Source organism: Sphaerodactylus townsendi, linkage group LG02 (genome assembly GCF_021028975.2).
Source record: "Sphaerodactylus townsendi isolate TG3544 linkage group LG02, MPM_Stown_v2.3, whole genome shotgun sequence".
Classification (NCBI taxonomy): domain Eukaryota; kingdom Metazoa; phylum Chordata; class Lepidosauria; order Squamata; family Sphaerodactylidae; genus Sphaerodactylus; species Sphaerodactylus townsendi.
The window spans coordinates 48372251-48393495 of record NC_059426.1 but is presented as its reverse complement, the minus strand read 5'-3'; the positions used below and the strand labels follow the sequence as shown (position 1 = coordinate 48393495).

General features: G+C 38.8%; 1 protein-coding gene across 1 annotated transcript in view; it reads right to left on the bottom strand.

Annotated features, from left to right (window-relative positions):
• The window catches only part of LRP1B (LDL receptor related protein 1B), a 353740-nt gene that overhangs the window by 205489 nt on the left and 127006 nt on the right, over positions 1-21245 (bottom strand). The window contains exons 21-26 of the mRNA XM_048484494.1: positions 20710-20954; positions 19257-19388; positions 17352-17579; positions 15608-15782; positions 12027-12121; positions 1845-1994 (exon numbers count right to left, since the gene is read on the bottom strand). Of these exons, the coding sequence (XP_048340451.1) occupies positions 1845-1994; positions 12027-12121; positions 15608-15782; positions 17352-17579; positions 19257-19388; positions 20710-20954 (1025 nt within the window). The remainder of the gene's footprint in view (positions 1-1844; positions 1995-12026; positions 12122-15607; positions 15783-17351; positions 17580-19256; positions 19389-20709; positions 20955-21245) is intronic.

Sequence of the window (21245 nt, the reverse complement as noted above, 5' to 3'; positions counted from 1 at the left end):
AGCAGTAAAAAAGTCTTTCTGAACAATAAGTTGCCTGCTATGTTCTATCAAAGGCTTTTCCAGTGTTTCTCTGATTTCAAGGATTGTAGCCATAATCTTTCAGGTACAATGACATTTTCTTAGAGAAAACTATTTTTTATGAATTGATTACAGGAAAAAATGGTTTTAAAAGGACAAAAAACTATTACAGACATAATATCTGTGTTTTCAGCAAATCATTTTAAGACTGAGAAAATTAAAGAAAGCTGAAATAAAAGGATTCTATCTATCTATCTATCTATCTATCTATCTATCTATCTATCTATCTATCTATCTATCTATCTATCTATCTATCTATCTATCTTCCATGTACAAACAAATTGTATAAAGTACTTGAATTTGTGTTCCTAAATAGACGTGAATATTACTAATTAATAATCTATACAAGGCATTTTAAATTGTAACACTATGCTATTCTTTAAAATAAACATAGAGGAAGCCATTCTTTTTTCACTCAAACTGTGAACAACATCTGGAAGTTTATGTTAGAATAAAAAACATTATTGGTCTTTAAGGAGTCAAAGACTCCTGCCTTTTTTCCTTTTGTACATAGCCTTCAGCAGCAAGTTATAAAAGGAATATATACTCGTACAATATAAAATATTTCAGTCTGAACCATTCAGTCCAAGAATCAATTTACATAGTAAACTTTCCATTTGTATAATCACTGTGGAAAGTAGAGGAGGTATCCAGAATATATAATTTAAAATTATGTGTCAATATAAATGCAACAAATACAGTATAAAGACATCTTTTAAAAAAATCTTTCAAACCATTATTATTTAGAAAAATAGTAACAGAGTTAGAATAATGTCATGGTAGGTGAGCCTACCAGCCTTTCTTTGGTTTAAGGGTAGGTTATGACCACATGGGTGTAGCCAAATGGTGTATAAAAGTAAGCACAACCCACTTCTCACTCAATAAGAATTTAATCTCAATGGGTCCTAAGATTAAAGTGAAAAGCAAACTCTCCAGCAACATTTTTACAAGCTATGTTTATTTTTTATATACAATAACAAAATAAGCATAATCAAGAAGGACATTATGTAGAAGTATTTTGTTTATTAACCGATATTATTTTTATTCCACCTTTCTCCAAATAAGCAATGAAAACTTTTTGCTACTAACACTAGCTAATGTCCCACCTTGATTTGAAATTAGGATTTGAAATTTATATATATCAACCACCTTGGGTTTATTTGGAGAAAGGTGGAATAAAAAGAATATCAGTAAATAAACAAAATACTTCTACATTATCTTTTGTTAAATGTGTAAGCTATTTTGTAAGCTTATCTGAAGGTTTGTCCTCCTGATTTCTTACTGTATTTGTTATATCCACTAATTAGCCAGAATGCCCATCCCTAACTCTTGTATCTGCACTAACCTTAAACCAATAAATCTCTTGTGAAACATTAGTTATTATTTGGAACCCAAAGACTGCACAGATTTATTGACAAACATTACAGGTTAAACACCAGGCATAAAAATTTTGTTACAAATCTGGAAAGGCTTGGGACTGAGAATATGAACTTGGTTGCTAACTGAAGCAGAAGGTGCTCATGAACAAATTCTGTGCCTTAAAAATGCATAATTTAACGCAACTTAATAGGGAATTCTTACAGTGTAGCTTAATGAAAACTTATCTATAAACAGCACATTAAATAAAAACAATATGTCTTCAAACATATATTAAAAACAAAGTACTTTTCACTAACAGAAGGAATTTTGACGTATGTACTACAGAACTGCATTCATTTGAACCTGGAGAGTAAAATCTAACAGACAGTTGCATCTTGTTGACTTACCCATAATGGTTAAAGCTGTAGCTTTTGTTAGTTCTTCTTTCATTGAATCAATTACTTCAAAATTGCCACCATCTAAGTTGCATCGGTTTATAGTTCCATTTCCTGAACTAATCCAATAAAGCTTGTTTTCCGCATAATCTATTGATAGACCTAAAAACAAATGTATATATTTGCAGAAATTTGATTACACAAAATTCATATATTAATTTCATTGGTAACACAACAATAAAATTCATTCACAAATTTAAGTCATCTGAAAAGCAGCACATCAGCTGTTTAAACGATAGGCAGCCCAGCCCCCCAGCCCCGGTGGGGGCATAGTTTTACAGCGGTTAAGGACAGCATAGCTGAACTGCCTCCAAAGATGAATGGGAAAATGCAGAAAGGAGAGGGGGGGTTTTTTAAAAAAAATTTCTGACTGATGGAAGCATACACTGGAATATATTTAATGAGTCTTTAAAATGCTGCTGAACTTCTGTTTACCTATAGCCTACACAATAATACTGATAATTTTACTTCTATTGTTTTCCTTTTGTTTGTTTGCATGAACCAGCTAATTTAATTGTTCTCTACCCAGTTCAACCATCCCTCCTGTCTTTTTATGGTGCTGCACGAATTCTCTGTGACTGCAGCAATTTGCTAAAGATTTCCCCATACATTTGCTCTGGAGGCTCTGCTGCTGGGTGCCGTTGTACTCAGCTTATCCTGTCGATTCTGGCAATATAAAGTTTTACCCTTTTTCAAAGACATGCAGACATGATTTCAGAATCCATGTAAATGTTGGGCATGAGAGCTTTAAACTTGGATGGGAGGAAATAGCGGGTGGGGGGAAAGCCTCTTTCTCCTCTTGCACCTTTTTTGTCCATGCTGTCCAGAAAAAACAGGAGGATGCATTTTAAAAATGCATTTTTGTGCTGTGCATAATGGACCCAGGTTTTCTTTCCGCACTCCTACACATGAAGCCTGCTGGGTGACCCTGGGTTAGTCAAAGTTCTCTCAGAACTCCTGCAGCCCCATCTACCTCACAAAATGTCTTTTGTGGGGAGAAGAAGGGAAGGCATTTGTAGGCTGCTTTGACACTCCTTACAATTGAGAAAAGCAGAGTATAAATCCAAATTCCCACTTCTTTTTCTTCTTTCCTAAAAGTTTACCTCTGCTTGAGGGATGTCTGAAGTCTAGAAGGTAATTAATAAGCCAAGAATGGGAGCACAACCAAGAGGAGAATATGACAGCCTTGAATTGAAATTCAGCTTTTTTGTTAACAAAGCTCTTCTTGCTTTGTATACCTGTGAGTAAGCATACCTGTGAGTAAGCAATACTCTATATATGAGTATACTCTCTATATATGAGTACAAGATCTCACATATAGGGTTTTTAATGTTATAATTGCCTATGTACAATTAACTGTTGGTATTTTACCTTCTTACTACACCCACAATGAATGAGATATGTTGATGGGTGTACCTTTTACTGCGAGATTAATAATCTGATCATAGAAAGTCAATTAGAGGTCCATCACACCATATGGGGAAACTTCTACCTTGATTAATCTTAACAAGAAACATATATAACACTCTAATAAGAAGTTTACCTCTCTAGTTTTATTCAACTCACCCTCTGTACTAAACACACACAAATTGGTTTTTTTTCACTGCCATCATCTGATGAATGTTCAGAAATGTGTTTACCTAGTTATCAAAATCTAGACACTACTTTTATCCTTTAAAATATTGGTTGGGGGCTCCCCTGTACCTGGCTGCCTTCTGCCAGGTATGGTATCCCTCCTTCCCTTCTCCTGAGTGGTGGTCAGTTCGTTCTTGCTTCTGATGGGTGGGGAGTGTTCCACAGGACTGAAGCCCTGGGCTTGAGTTTGTCTGGCCAGTCAGCCCCACATGCTGCCTCAGCTCCCTGGCTAAGAGGTCTCCATCTCTTTCCTACTCCCTGGCAGGACTTCCCTGCATCGAGGCTTTTCCTGCTTCCCCCTTTTTATCTAGCTTGTTTTTCAGCACTCGTCTTCTCGCTGCATACTCTTTCCTTTCTCCTCCTCCCTGTCCCCTACTGCTTTCTCCCTTTTATCCCTGCTCTCTCCCACTTTTCTGGCCTCACTCTCAGCCAATGTTCCCCCATTGATCTGTGGGGTATCTGTCAGGCTTGTCCTGGCCCCAGGTTGGTTCACCAGCCCGTGGACCCACCTTCCTCTTAACCCAGGGAGTGGAGGGGGTGGCCAGCTCTTCTGCTGCTGGCTTGCTGTCCTGAGTGGCTCCAAGTCCTGGTGGCTGGTATTCCTCCTCTGTCCCCCAGGTCCAGTGAGCCAAAGCCTGATGGTGGTGGGGTTATCCTGCAGGCAGCTCAGAATGCAACCTTGTGACTCAATCATGAGACATTCTGGCCATTTCCTGTCCTGCCCCTTTGCCTTCCCTCGGGCCCATCTTCCACCTCACGCTGAACCTGAAATCATGATCTGGGTGGCTGGCATTTTCAGATGAGTCCAATGGGTTGTAGCAATGGGCCCCTGAGGGAGGACAGCAGATTCCAGTGGGGTGGTGGGGTGGTGGCAGCAGTTCCCAGACAATTCTTTTTAAAATTAATAACAGGACACCTATGTCAAGAAACATGACTATAGGGGAAATCATGAAAATCTCACAGTAATTCAGGTCTAAGCATGGAGCAAGTTAGGTGTTATACCTTGGTAAGAACAGCACAAGTTATAAGAAGGCAGACAGATTACTATAACATGTTCAGAGACAGAACATATTAGATTTACTTGTATCAGCAATCAGGGATTAACCCCCCCCCCCAAAAAAGCATACAGTCAAACTACTGAGAAGGGGGTTTAATCAGTAATGGGGGTCTTCTCTTACTCTGTCTCCCTCTTTATCTATCCATTTGATGGCGCACTAAGAAGCTGACACAATAGTTTTAAAGGCATCATATGTTTTAGGCCATGTTTGGGCTCTTGCCATCCATTCATGGCCTCTTTTGTTGACTAAGTTCAAAGTTCACTACTTAGGGTTGTCAGCTCTGGAAAATATCTGGAGATATTGGAGGTAGAGCCTGAGTAGGGGAGGGACTTCAATTGGGTATAGTGCTATAGACTCCTGTAATGGGGACACTTATATTCAAGGCGAGGGAGAGAGATTATCACACCACTAGCCACCAATTGTAACGGGACGTGTGGCTTACAATCAAAGAACCCACTAAACTGTCTAGTGGGGTTTCTTTTGCCACCCAAAATATCCCAGGCTAGTGTTCAGGGATCTTCTTTTTACTCTGCTGCCACCATTAAAGCGAAGGAACTAGGAATCCCAAAAACTGCTGCTGGCTGCCAAATATATAAAGGATTCTACCTCACATTCACTCTTGGTCTGAGGGGAATGTCCTTCAGAGTCCCATATGCAAAAATGGAGGGAACTCAAAATTTGCTGGGATTCTCTCTCAGTCTCTCAGACAGGCACTCTTCAACACAAACGCAGGCTGGCACGAGGGTAACTTGAACACAACGAATTAAATTTATTTTAAAAACAAAAGAAAGGCTTCTTAAACTGGCTCAGAGAGGTACTAACGCTTCATGGTTTCAGAGAGGTTCTTTTCACTTCAAAAGTTACAGATCTTCAGATACTTAGGTTTCACACACACACACACACACACACACACACGCAGGTGTCTCTTCAGAAACAACTTGGCTTTTATACACTTTGCTTTTCCTCACAGACAGACACTAGTCTTTTCTGATCCACAACCCACTGAATACACACACACACACACACACACACACAGCTTATGCCCTGTGAGATTCTGGCATACAAAGCCTCCCTCTCTCACACTAATCCCAAACTGGCCTCACTGCCTCTGGAACAGGCTTTTCCCAGACTGGTGTTGTACAGGGGCAGGACAGACTCCTAGGTCTGGTCAGTCTCTACTGACAAGGCTGGCCGGCGCTTCACTCTGCACCAAAAAGCCAGTGCCTTCCTTCCTCTCACAAGCTTCCTTCGCTTGAGGAGAGTCACTAGAATCCTGCCAGCTATTTGAGCTGCACCACAATTCCTTTTCACCAGAGACAGAGCTGAGAGACTTCACTCCACAGACTGTTCTCAACTGAACACGAGCTGTTCTCTTCAGAACTCTCCACACAAAGAACTGTCTGACAGGCTCTCTCTGTCTTTCTGTTTATCTAGCAGCGTTTTAGCGCCCCCTTACATTGGCCAGGGGCAACAGTGCCTTCCATCAACCAATCACCTTGCTTTTATTTAAATTAGGGCCTGCTGCCTTACCTTTTACTGTCATCCAGGCCTCTTTAAGCAGGCCTGCTTCACACCAGCCCTTTAGAGTGGGGCAAGTCTGTTACAACTCCACCTTCCAAAATGGCCATTTTCTACAGGTGAACTGATCTCTGCTGCCTGGAGATAGCCACCACCTGAAGATTGGTAACTCTACTAGGATTACCAAGCACTAGGTAGAGTCTGTTTTCCAGGAATTTCAAATGATCTGCAGATGACAGAGATCAGTACCCCTGGAGGAAATGGCAGTTTTGGAGGTTAGACTCCATGGCATCACATCCCAACAAGCTCCCTCCCCTCCCCTCCCCAACCGCCATCCTCCACAGGATCTACCTCCAAATTTCTAGCCATTTCCCATTCAAGAGTTGGTAACTCTGTTTTAGGATGGAACCTTTCTCATTGGCATACCTTTACAAAATGGCACCAGGGGCTTGTCCCAGGTGCCACACCCCCTATTTCTAGCTCCCTCTGTGCCCAGCCCCTAGCCAAACTTCTCTGGTCCCCACCATGCCCCCTGCAAAAAAGTTAATTTACCTTCCTCCATCTGAGCAGCTCCCTCCTCCCCCTACACCTCCCGCAGGCCTCTGCCCCTTCTTTGTGCCTTCTTTTCATGTCTTCACCCACCTAAGGGCAGATGAGCCTTGCCTATCAGAGGGGGTGGCCCCACAAGGTGCCCAACTTATCTGGCTAGCTGGTGGGGGAATTCATTCATTGTGCACCAGGTGGATGGGGTGGGAGCAGGGATGAGCATGTGTGTGAATGGGCAAAATGTCCAGCAGTGCTGCTGCTGTCCCACAGCTGCCTGCCGGCACATCCTGCCCAGACTGGTCACCCAGTGCTCACTGCCAGACCTGCCATCAGAGGGTTTGCTCAGCAGCCTGCTTAGGCCATTCTGGCGCACCTTCGGTCACCTCAAGCATGTGACCATGTTCCACCTGTTGGCAGCAAAATGCTACTTCACCAATGAGTTGCTCATGGGCAAGGACAGCCAGTCACTAGCCAAGGAGCTGCTCCAGCCAGCTGCCCTGGATTATCCAGCCAGCACCACTATTGAGGCCTTCTCACATGGCTTTTAGGGATTTTCTGCCTCTGGGTGCTCCTTCTACTGCAGCCAAGAGCTGCTCTTCCCAGAGGCCATAAGCCACCTGCTGTTGGCCATCCACCTGCCACAGCAGCCATCTCACACCTCCTGCATTCCTTCTTTAGCCTGCAGCCACATGATCTGCTCAACTTCTATCCATGAGTGTATGGTGGGAAGCAAGGGGGGGTTGGCTGGGGGCTGGGCACAGGGGTAGAGGAAGGGGCTTGGTCAGGTGACCAAAATGCACCCCACATGATCCAAATGAATGGCACCTGGGTCATCTTCCCCCTCTTGGCCCCCTAGATACACCATTGCCTTTTCTCTCATTTTTAGGATGGCCTGGAGCCACTGGAATAGTTCTTCTGGACTCTTGACTGCCACATTAAGATATAAACTAGCCACTTTATAGATAAAGGGATAACAGGAGTGAGTACCTGGAAACGTCTATGTACCTGGAAAGCTAGTTTTAGTATAATCTAAGTATTCACATACAAAATAGTTGGTTAGCTATGCATGAAATACCTCTCTATTTTTAAGTAGATATTTTGAGGGGGGGATCACATCAGGAAAGTATTCATAAATAATTAATGAATCTCAGCTTTTTGTTCGTAATAACATAAAAAACTGAGTAATAAATCTAAATTGGGAATATTTAATAGTAGATTTATTTGGAATGCTGATTTTTATTCAAAAGAAGCAACATCCATTCACTCAAAACTGCCTGAAGACTGCAATTATTCACTCACCAAGAGTACAAACTCATAAAATGAAAGACGGGTGTTCTGACAAGATTATGATGCACTTGTATTTTAAGTCTGCTGCACATATGAGTTTCAAAAAACCCCAACAAAACACAGCATAAAGTAGTCAATTACTGAATACTCACTTTATCAAAACAGTCATCTAGTGAACATTGTAAATTTTTCAAGAGCTCACAAAAATGGATATTTTAATTCAGTTCTAGATTGTAGACCTCCTTATCCTCTGCCCATCAAGTTAGACCTGATTTTTTTTTAAAAAAATCAGTAAATCTAATAAAAGGACATTTATAGAGACACTTCATAGATGTATACGTCTGTATATCTAATTCTGAACTTCATGCCAGACTGAAGATCAAAATATCTTTATAATGTGAACAGGTACGGAAAGTGGAGAGGTTTTTATCAACCTGAAGGGACCCACATATTTGCAGGGGGGGTAATTAAACCTAAACATGGGGGATGGAAAACTTTTGTTTTGTTCGGTCAACAGCCAAGATTAATGAAGTTCTTTAATTGGCATAGAATGAAAATCAATTAACACAATTAATTCTTTACATTTCATGAGCACCATTAGGATGGTAACTAGGGTATGTAAAAGTAAAAGTACTGATCATGTGAACAGTTGCCCATGTGTGGCTGTGCATTAACATCCTTGATTTCTACAGTGGTGTTGGCACTTTTCAGAACAAATTTCAAAAAGGATTGTCATGGTGGTCAAACATATATAATACCAATATGCCTGCTCTGGTTCTCAAAATTTCAGAGGAATAGTTGTGTAAGTCTGTTGTAATAAAATAAAAGAAGAGGCCCTAGGCACTAACAATATTTATTCTAACATGATTTTTCATAAGTCAGAGCTAGAGATCTAAAGACCAGGAGGAAAAATAAAACAAAAAAATCAGAAAAAAATCTGCATTTTTCTGTTTGTTTGTTTTTTGAGACATTCCCTGCCCAATTCGTTAACAAAAAAAACCCTGAAAAGTTTGAGGAACACTGGAAAAAAAACCTCCAATGAATTTTTTTCTCTTTTGGAATAAGTGAAATGCTTTTAAAGAAAAGGCGGGCATACTGTTAACATTTACAGCACTTAAATAACAAGATGAATTTCTGTACCCAAAAGGATACCTAATCTTCATAATGGGAGCATGCAGGGTGTTCATTGCTTCTATTAACCTTTTGGCCTGACTTTATTCTTGTGGGTGACCTTTTCACCTCTCCTCAAACTACAGTGATGAATATACCTACAGAATGGATAAATAGTTTATTGCCCTAACTTGCTGGGGGTGAGGGAGGGTGGGTAGGAACAGAAAGAGGTAGGTCAGCAATTGTTCCTGAGCATCAGAAGAAAACTCTGGAAGCTTCATTGAGAACCGGCTCACTCTAATCAGTAGCCATAGAAGGAATAAGAAACCATCTAATTGGAACTAAATCTAGCTGTGCAGATTTTCACATCATTCCTCAGAAGACCAGTTATCATAAGTGTGGGGCCTATCTTGTGTGGAGCAATCCTATCCCCTATCCCCTTCAATCTTTATGTAAAGCCTCAAGGGCAAATCATTCATAGTTTTGGGGCTGATTATCAGCAGGGTCGGAGCGAGGGGGAACTCCACCCAGGGCCCGTGTGTGCCCTGCGCCCCTGCTGCAGTGCTGTCTGCACCCATCCCGGAACACCCCCACCATGCCCCTGGAATGCCCCGTTGGTGCTACTTCTCTATCAGACAATACACAGCTACATGTATTCATATCCAAATCTCCTTGTGTTGTTGTAGAGGTTCTGAACTGCTACTTGGCTGCTTTGGTACAATTGCTGAGAGGGAGCAAACTTATGCTGGTTGGGAGGGTGATCTTCAAGGACATTATGTTCCCCATTTTCGGTGGGTTCAGCTAGCCTTTGCTGACTCAGTTAAGACCCTGAAGTTCATGAAATGTATCAACGTTGGCCAAAGATCCAGAAGAGTTTATCTGTGAGAAAACTCACAAATGCCTCACAACTAATGCCTAATTTCTACTATTTAGAACTCCCTCCAAGAGGGTAGTTAAAGACCGAATTACCCTAAACAATTGTGCTGGAAGCAAGCTCACAGATGCAACTGAGTCCACATATTCCTTTTTATACTCTGTCCCACCAAAAATTTAAAAAAAATGTGGTTTTGCGTTGTTCACAGGAAGTGAAAGTATTGTGCTTCCGCTGTAGAAGAAAGATCTGATATTAAAATGACTGCTGCAGAAAAAAACCCTGTATCTCTGGGATCCCTTAGGCTATCACAGTGGTTTTAACTGCATTCTGCTCAGGGGGGGCCTGAGGATTCTCCACCCCTAATTGCTTTTTAAAAAATGGACCCCCTGATTTTTTCTAAAATTGCCACAGTGGATAAAAACACTTGTATCTATGAAATCCCTAGGGCTACCACAGCAGTTTTAACTGCATTCTGCTAGGGATCCTTCTCCACCCATTAATTTTTCAAAACTCAAACTTCCCAGTTTCATTTTTTTTTCTGGTTCCCTAAGATGGCAACCACTTCCTTTCAATACAAAGAAGGTCCAGGAATTGATTGCGGATTAATTCAACATTGAGATTCTATCTTTCTGTGAGACAAGGTATGGTGACCTTCATTACCATTTCCACAGAATGTCATAAACATTTTGAATGTCTAGCATTTAGTTTAATGTCCATATTATTATTATTTATTTATTTATTCTGGTAAATATCCCATCTTTTCAAGGGCACGCAACAGTGACTATACACCAATGCTTTGGTGTTTTCTACATGTAGAACCTATCCCATATTTTAGACACTGTCAATCCAATCATTATCGACAATTTTTGTCCACATGACTCCCTTTGAAACACTGTTTCCTATTTACTTTAATCAGTTTACTCTTATCCACACTGGAAGCATCACATTATTTATGATGTCATGGATAAATATACCAGATGCATCCTTCACCCTACTTTTTTGAGGGGTGTTGTGCATAAATTCTAGCAATAATGTAACAAATGGCTGAATCACTAATGTGCTTGTGTAGCCAATATTCAGTCCGCTGATTGGTCACCACAGCTGTGAGTCTCTTTTTGAAAACCTCCCCCCCCCGTCTGATCTGGTCTTCCAAATGAGCAGCATTTTATTGCACATTTGAGAATCTGTGTGTTGTGAGAACATTCAGAAGTTTCAAAGTTCTCACCTTCAGAAACACATTCAGGAAAGGAAGCTTGTCTCATGCACATATGTCTTTTCCATCCCATCCCTTTGCATTTGAAAAAGTTTGCACTCACAATCCAACAAGACGCGTACCTGCTTGCCCCGCCAAAAAACTAGAGGTCTAGTCTGTTTTTCCACTTTCGTTTACACATATGCGCTATCAAAACAAACAGAATACTCCCACACACTTTAGAAAAAGCAGTCCGAATAAATTTCTTTCATCTGTTCAAAAAACCAGAAGTGTGCAAAGGTGGCAGAAATGGGTGAAATGCCAGAACACACAGCATGGTATAGCTTTCATGAATTTGAAACATGTTTAGCTGTGTTCCTGTTCACGTTTGTATCATGACTTTAGCATTTTTTTAATAATGTGAGGTTAAAGTTAATCTACAATTAGATGGATTTCAGAACCCATGGAAGACACCAGCAGCTTTTCAGGAAAGTTAGCATAGCACTCACTTGTTTATGTGCATCAGTGTTCTATCGCTAACCTTACCCCCAAAAAATACAAGGGGAGAAATGGCTGCAGCGAGGAGATGGGCAGAAATGGCCAATCAGGTAAAAGAGAAAATGGGCATAGGGGAAGGTTCAATGACTAAATGGGGGCATGGGTAGGGATCAGGTGTTTTTGTGGGGTGGAAAAATAAAGATCTGAAGATCCTCTGAAGATGCCAGCCACAGATGCTGGTGAAACTTCAGGAGAAAATGCTACTAGAACAAGGCCATACACCCCGGAAACCTAACAACATCCCAGCTTATCTAACTTTTTTGCAGCACATTTTCTTACCATCTGCACTGCTGAACACTAATATTACTTAGGTAACTTTCATTTAAAAAACATATATGACAATTTTATTTATTTACCAACTGGATCTTTTTGATTCTGAAACAGTATTTTGATGTTGCTTCCATCCATATTTGCCACATTAATGGTATTTCCATCAGTCCAATAGAGCTTTCTTAAGAAAAATAAAATGAGAGAGAAAACAGTAGCATTAAATTTCTTTAAAGCTGCAGCAGACTTCTAAAATCTAATCACAGAAAAAAACACTAAGACAGTTTTTTTATTGTGTTGTATTATGATCATTTGCACTGCAAATGTTACACCATAATTTTCCATTCCATAGTCAGGTATGCAAAGATGCAAAAAAACCAACAAACCTGTACACCAATATATAGTAAATATATTTTACTATATACCAATATATTTAACAGTTTTGTTCTAAAAGTGCCCAGGTTTTCCGCTGTGGCATCTAAGTATTTAAATTATGTGCATCAGTGTTCCTCTCTGTCTTCCCCAATAAGAATTGGGGTTGTCGCCGGGGGCAGCCATGGGGGCTGACCGGCTCCTAACAATGCTCTTTTCTTGCTTGCTTAGTAGAAAGTTTAAGTTTTATTATCTTGAGGGTTTTTCTAACTGTGTGGGCTGTGAGGGGGTACTGTGTATAAGTACCAAGCCAGTGTTAGGAGCCTGTATGTGAAAAAAACTAAAAGCTAATACTATCTGTACAGTATAGTAAACCTTTATTAGGCATAAATAATTCTACATACAGTATGTTCGTTTCATAAACAACAATACAACAAGGCATCCAATACACTAAGTTAGGATAAATTATACACAAACTTTCTGGAGATCTATTGTGATATCCATATGTTAATTAAAGCTGATATAAACAACTTCTCATGAGCCTCAGACATTAAATCAATGTAATTTAGATGATTTGATACATCGAGGGACACATTTTAGTACCGTCTTTGAGATATTACTTCCGCTAGATATGTAGCGACCCTAAAGGTTATCTCAGAAGATGCATCACTGAGTAAATACTTCACTACATAAGCCGAAGGCAAATTTGTTTTATCTTTGATAATCAGGGTTATATAGTGACTACGTAGTGCAGGTTGAAGCTGACATTCTAGGAGGATATGCTGTATTGTATCCACGGCATTTACAGAGCATGGGCATCGTCTGTCAGCAAATAAAACACCTTGAAATCTCCTGATTGTAACTTTGGAAGGAAAGGCATTTACTCTGGCAAGCATAAATGCTCTGCGACGAGATGGACTGTCGAGACTACAGAGATATTTTGCTATCTTCCCATGTAGTATGGGTAGGTTTAGAAAGTCTGGAGAGCATACTGCAGGTTGTACTGGGTAAAGGGACTGAAATTCCATATCAATCAGTCTTTGGCTGAGCAATCTAAATATATATTTCTCGCTAAGAGGTTCGAGAAATTCCAAAGAGAATCCTAGAGTTCTTATTTTGGATTCAACCAGGATATGCTCAGTCGGTCAGATTTAAAATAGGAGAATAACGAACTTTCCTTTACCCTAAAGAATATTTTTAGCCAAAATTTAAAAAGCATAATCCAAGCTTTCGTTTCAATAGAGTGTATACCCAGTTCTGCATAGATCACCCTATTTGGGACACATTTTGGAACACCCAAGATTTTCCTGTAAAAGGAGGACTGTATTTTCTCAATATTAGAGTCAAACTCCTGTAGCCAAAGTTGCGAACCATACAGAAGGGATGAAATTATTTTTGCTTCAAATATTCTTACAGCAGCTGGAACAATTTGGTTACCTTTGGTGTAAAAGAATTGTGTAATTAAGGAAGCTGAGGAACTAGCAGTTCTAATTACTTTTGCTTTTTGTTTGGACCATTGAAGTTTATGCTGGAAAACAATACCAAGATAATTGAATTCCTTAACTTGTGTAAGCGAGTTGTTACCAATAACCCAATTTTGCGGTTTCCAAGATTTTGAGAAAACTAGAATTTTTGATTTGGCATAATTGATAACTAAACTGTTTTTTTGACGTTAGTCATGGAAAATTCAAGAGATATCTTAAAAGACCAACTCTAGTATATGACAAGATTGTAGTGTCATCAGCATAAAGTAGTGCGGGGGTATCCCTAGTATTTAATTTTGGGGGGTGTCCATTAGTTTTTTGTAGAATTGGGGCTAAATCATTCAAATATAAATTAAAAAGATGAGGAGCCAAAATACAACCCTGCCTTACACCTGTCGAGATTGGAAATTTTGGGGTTAGGTCGCCCTTATTTGTGAATTTCACCTGGCCGTAATTATCTGAATGGATTTTTTTAATGAGAAACAGAAGCCGAGGATCCATTTGTAATACCCTAAGTTTTTCCCACAGTGTGCTCCTTTGCAGGGAATCGAAGGCACTTTTCAAGTCCATGAAAGCCACATAAAGTTTCTTTGTGCCCTGGTTCATATATTTATTGGCCAGGAATGCTAAAAGAAAGCAATGATCTATGGTTGATTTGCCTTCCATAAACCCTATTTGTTCCTGACCTATAATTGAGTTTTTAAGTGTCCAGGTCTTAAGGTAACGCTCTAGGTGCTTTGTATATAACTTACCTATTATGGACAAAAGAGTTATGGGTCTGTAGTTTTCAGGAAGGTTGGGATTGCCTTTTTTGAAAATGGGAATTATAATGGAATTGAGCCATGTCTCTGGGATAAGTACTATCTGTAAAGTTAAAGGAACTGTACAATCTGTGAAACATCTAAGAAACTATAACTTCTAAGTTTAAATGAAACTGAAAAATCTTAGTAAGTGCTGTGAAGAGAAACAAATCTCTGAACTGATGTACCAACCTTTGTGTATAGTATTGTGTGTGTGTGTATCCTGCCATATTTGTGTCATCAAAATCAATCTCCAAGTTATTATGCCTTCATTTGCCATCTTTTCTATCTGTTAATAAATCTTTAATCTGTTTAAATCTTCAGTATTTATTTTAGTGTGACTTAGTGAGAGGTGTGTCTGGAAAGGGATAAAGTCAACGGGCATCCTTCAATTGCTAGGTGTGTTACAGAGTTGACCAGAAGTGCTTTCAACCAAACACTGCCATTTTCTGAAGCACCTCAATCCCTGAAGGGGAAAAGGTGGGAAAAACTGACAAGTTAATCAATAGTTCCCTGCCTGAAGAATAAAAGAAAGTGTGTGTGTGGGGGGGGGGGGGGTCTGCCACACATACCCTAGCTGTATATTATACATGTTTAGCTTACAATGAGTTTAGTATTAGTCAGCTGCAGCAAAAATAAATAGTAATTGTGTGGTACAAGGTGAAATATAATTTTGCAAAATTCAAATCTAGTCAAGAAAAATGCAGGGACCACCACAAACTACCAAACTAGCTAACATCTGTAATAAGAATATTAATTGCCAAGTGTGTCAATCCCAGGTCTTGCTAGAATAGCTGAGACATATTGAGATTAAAAACAAATCTTTGATGAGAATGCCAGACTTCATCCCTATCACTATCCACAATTAAATGTTTTGTAAGCACCTGAATAAGTGCTCTCTAGTCCATGAAAGCTAATGCTGGAATAAAATTTTGTTAGTTATTAAGTTGCTATATGATACCTGTTTACGATTACAATATTATAATTCTACTATTGAAAAAATATATCTTTTACCCTTTAGATGGGTGAACAGCAAGACATTGTGGTTTATCAATTCCATGTATAATTGATGTTTTCAATGAGCCATCTAAATGTGCTACATTAATTTGTGTTTCATCAAATTCTGAACTAATCCAGTATAAATTGCGTGATAACCAATCTACAGCCAGTCCACGAATACTCTGGATGTCTGCAAAACATAACAAAGAAAAATATTTCTTCAAATTGTTCTCCCAATACATTTTAGTTCTTTAGTTAAGCTACTACTCCTTCCCAAACTGCTGTAAAAATGCTGTATCATCATTATTTTAAACAGGATAAACTCTGATTTAAAACATAATCTCAGATCAGTCTTTTATGTTGAACAAATGCAGCACTATATAAACAATGAAATTATAGTAAACAATCTCAGTCAAATATTTCCTATACTTTGAAGCCCTGCATTGCTGTTCATGCATCAGGAAGGCAAGGAAACAATTCACGCAGAGGAAAATAAATTCTTTAATGATTTTTGCAACCCCTATGCTTCCTGCGTATAGCTTCTTGGGGGAATCTTTCAGATTCTTTTTAGTAATATCCCCATGCTTGCATTAAAGCATTATTAAAGATTTCATTTCCCTCTGCATCATTTGTTTCCTGGCTTTTGTTTTGCCTTGGTTTGGCCCTCTTTTGTTCATGCATCACTAATAACTGTGATACTTGCAGGATATTAGTTTAGTGAAGACTGTATGAAATTGCTTAAAACTCCCAGACAATATTTTGGACCCTATGAACTGTAAGCACAAGGAACTTAGGGAGCCAGATAGTTTTTGCTGGCAGGCTGAAAAGGAAAGTAATGTGCTTTCCAATGAAACAAGCAGTACTGTTTTCAATTCCCCCATCTCAGTGTTCTATAGCAGATGCAAGTGTACCAAAATCGCTCTCTGTTTGGACCAAAAACTTAAAATTTACTTTATGTTCTAACTTTAAAAATAATTATTTTAAAATGTTATATCGGTGGTATCTCTATCCCAGCAAGCTGCCCAAAATATATAAAGATTCTTCAGAGATTTGTTGGAAATGCCATAATGCCAAAAGTACCTTTTTCCACTTATGGTGGAATTGTAAGAAAGCAAAAACTTACTGGCAGGGGATATATGATTTGATTGTAAACATTTTGGGTTATCAGGTAAATTTTCTACCAGAGCAATTCTTATTAAATATTCTTGAAAGGATATTAAGAAAGAACATAAAACATTATTTTTTTAACATGACAATGGCCGTCAGAATTGTATATGCGAAAGACTGGAAAATGCCGCATATTCCAGAACTGAATAATTGGCTTTCCAAAAATTAGAATTCTTAGTTATTGATAAACTTTCAACTCTCAAAAAGCAACAGAATCTGGAAACTTTTAGGGAAAATTGGAATCCTTTGATCGATTTTTTTCAGAAAACCCCACAATACCACTTAGAGAATTGTAACTTATAACATGTATTGGCATATTATTATTTAAACTTACAAATTTGTATTCTGTTTCCTCCCTTTAGATTTACTTAATAAGGTAGAATGTGATAACCAGATGAAAAGTTTTTCTCCTTCGCCAGAAAAATCTTTTGAGTTACTCTTTTGTTGTTATTATGATTACTCTTTTTTATTCTTCCTTGTTGCAATATGAATAGGGAATTTATGGGAATCCCATTACATCACAATTTTTGTTTGCAACATAAAAAAACAACATAAATTAACATTTTCATACATAAACTATATGTGTGTTTACCTCTTGAGATGACAGTTTCTAAGCCAGTACCATTAATGAAGGCTCGTTTTATTGTTTGTGTCTTTACATCAGTCCAGTATAAACGTTCCTCAGCTGCATCAAAATCCACAACTGTTACATCATCAATATCAGGAACTGTAAAGGCTGTAATATAATTGAAGTATGGGTTTTCTATATCAACTCCTCTTATTTCTGTACGACGTGCATAAAGCAGAAAGATCTTCATTTCTGTAAAAATGAAAAATGCTATTTTATAGGTATGTAATAATCAGTGGATTCCAAATATCACAGACAATTTATTTTAATCAAGTGTCAACAAAGTTGAGGACTGTCAACAAATACAAAGCTGTAACTGAAGTATTCCTATGATAACAAAATATTTTTAAAGCAGAGTAGCACAATTATCTGGATATGGGAAATGATTTTATTGTACTGTATATAAAGGAGTGGGACACCCTGAACTTACCCGGGGCCACATTTGCAGCCAAGGAGCTTGGGAGCAAGCAAATGGGAAGAATCCCCTTCTGTTTCACAGTGGTAGTAGGCAGCTGCGACAATTGATACAGGCAGCAGCACAGGCAGCCTATTCGGATGCCGAAGGCTGTCGGAGGGGCAGGGCTTCCAGGAGGACATGAAACCCTGAATTGTCATTCTGGGTCTGCCCCTCTGGTATTTAAGAAACTGTTTTTCAAGGGTGGCCTCATTAGTCAGTCTCTGCTTCAAGAACACACATATGTAGCAATAAGACTCCCCTGAATGAGACAAACCATGCCAATGCAGCTACTGCCTGTAGGGTTGGGGGCTCTCATATTCACATGCACATGACAGTGAATGTTGAGCTGCTTTCCTCACTGAAGGAAATGGAGGAAAATTACACGAGCTCTGTGGGCGAAGATCAAATATCTAAATGGTGGATACCCATTTTTGAGATGTAAATATATATTCAATACATGATGTAAAGGCGATGGACTGGTTTCCGCCAGCTTTTTCATTGATACAAAACCCTGTTCACATGTTAAAATGAATGCAAATATCTCTGTGGGGTTTTTTAAAAAGAAACAGCCACTACGCATTCACTTTACAAATGAAAATTAGTGACCAGTACCTGGATAAATGTGTAGTTTCAATGGTACAAGCAGCTGTATGTGCTCTGAATGTGACATGAGAATTACTTAACACACATATAAAGGACTAAGTATACACTGCACACAAATAGCGTGCATACGCATTACAACTTGTAAACAGGACCAAACAAGGTGGTTTTTGTCTAGTGTCCCCTTCTTGTTGTCATCCAGTCCTAAGGCTAATATTTCCATATTTCTTTGTATGTGGGTAAAGTAAAAAGGTTCTCTCTCCCCAGTGGAAAAGCTGGTAGGTTCCGCGCATAATAACCATATTTCAAACTTGTTTGAAGGAAGAAAGCTTGAGAATTATTTCTGCATCTATTATCCATCAGTTTTAATACATTTCTTCTCCTGAGAGCCTGTCTGTTTTATGGACTTGTTTTTAAGTCCCAAAATGATGTTAAGATGACTTCAGAAGAAGAGCAAGTAGAGATTAAAAGTATTAAGTACTTTTCATTATGCAGTTTACCTGCATCATCATTTTCTGATGATGCCCTTTCCACTAGCAAATCTTGCTGTTCTGAAGTGATAAGGTCTGTGAATACACTATATACATCCACAATAAAGGCGGGGGGAGAAAAGAAAGTAATACATATCAAAGCTTTGGAAGCTGCATTCACTGGAGCAATCTATTTGTGAAGCAAGAGGTACTGTCAAAAGTTATTATTAAACAGCTTTACATAAAACTTCTGCAATATCCCTCTTTAAAATCTTTAAACTAATTCAGCAGGGAGGGGGGGAGATAAGTATTTAATAGGGAAAACCAAATTAATACACTTACCATAACACATCTTCCTGTCTGTAGACAGCGTCATTAGGTGAGGACAGGCACATGCAGCACTTCTGTTGTGATTGATTAGGCACATATGAGAGCATGGGCCTTTGCCATTGTTAGCAGCACAAGGATTAGGAGCTATAATTAAAAAGCATAAAAAGCATAAACTATTCCTTATGGCAATAACAAGTGACTTTCCAATATTTGGTATTATCTCTGTAGCACTGTAAATTATTTTCTATTTTTAAAAAAACTAAAGAATTTGCCAAATGCATAACAGAAAATGAAATCAAAACCTGAGAAAAATTATTACGGGAAGAGAGGAGAAAGGAGAGGAGGGGTAAGGGATATTTCTACAATAAATAGCAAAACTATCAGCCGTCAGCTACTTTTTCCAACATTTCTTGCAAGAAAAGAAGACTTAATGAAATAGCAGAAATAACTGCAAATAAAGCTACCTTATATCATTGGGCCTATCAAGAGCAGTACTGTCTACTCTGAATGGAAGCAACTTTCCGTCATCTAAGAAAAATGATTTTTACATCACCTACTAACTGACCCTTTTCGCTAGAGATGCTGGTGACTGAATCTGGGAGCCTTGCATGCAAAGCTGATTCTTTAATACCAAGCAACAAAACTTCTCTACACCACAGTGGCCTAAATCAACTTCTAGAAGCTTCAGTCTTCTGAGATTTGATGAAATTAGACTATGTTATACCATTCTATCATCATCATCATCATCATCACCACCACCACCACCACCACCATTTATTAAACTTTTATACCGCTACACCCCACAATACACTTTTCATAACAATAGAAAACCCTGCTATATTCAGTGGTAGCATGTAAAAGGCAGAAACATGCTTATGATTGTCCTTCCCCTAAGAACTTTAGTCATTTCTCTAGCCCTTATAATCCCCAGTAAAAACAACCTATAAACTTTTCCCAACTACATCATTTCTCTAGTAAAAATAATGGCCAGGAAGAAGTTGTAGGGTCAGTGCAGCATGTGTTGTACCAACACAGCCTAATACCATAATTGTTACTGTTATGACCTGATGCTAAAGCTTCTAAGTATGTTCTCTGATTTTCAATTAACCGTTGGTAATACTTTGCTGAAGCAGATGTAAAGGGCAGTTAATTCTGTGTTTATGATTTGTTTTAGTGATCTTTATAGTGCCATAGTTTTAATGTGTCATTTAGCCAACAATAACACTGTTCACTAATTCTCATTTTATATCTATATAAACACCGCTAACTGGGAAATATTAAAACACATTTCAAGAGATATTCACATATCGCCAATATAACAAGTCAAAGCCATAGTAAGTTCTCATTATTAATATAAGCAGCTAAGAGATACCCATTTGACAAACAAATTAAATGTAAACAAATAGACCAAGGCAGAAACCATTTAATAAAAGGTAAATTTTAGCAATTAAGAGCTTTTATTTACCTTGCGGCTGACGACTTGGGTGGTAAATCTGAAGATCAAAAGGCTGTGCGCTAGTTTTTTGGATTACACTGACATTCTGACCTGTCCATTTGTTGGCTTTTGACAATGTGTTTGTCCTCCAGTCTGTCCAATATACTTCACTCCCAAATAAAGAGACAGCAAAGGGATGGGAAAGATATTCATGACCTCGTATAATTTCAATCATATCACCTCCATCATATAGCGCTGAATAAATAGCATCTGATCTGAAAGATAACCGCAGAGATCATTTTTTTTAAAAAGAGAACCATAAAATAATGTGAAAGAATTCTGAAATCACAGGTAATACAAAAAAGTATATGAACATAATTATGACCTTGCAACATTAGACAGATTATAAACAAAATGCAATTTTATATAAGTTATATGGCCAGAGGCTTAGCACCAAAGGGGGTGGGGTGGGGTGCAACGCTCCGGGCAAAGCCATGGCAGAGGTGTGGCCAGACCATGGGGGGGCATTCTGGGGGGCGGGCGGCACCACAGCAGGGGCTCAGGGC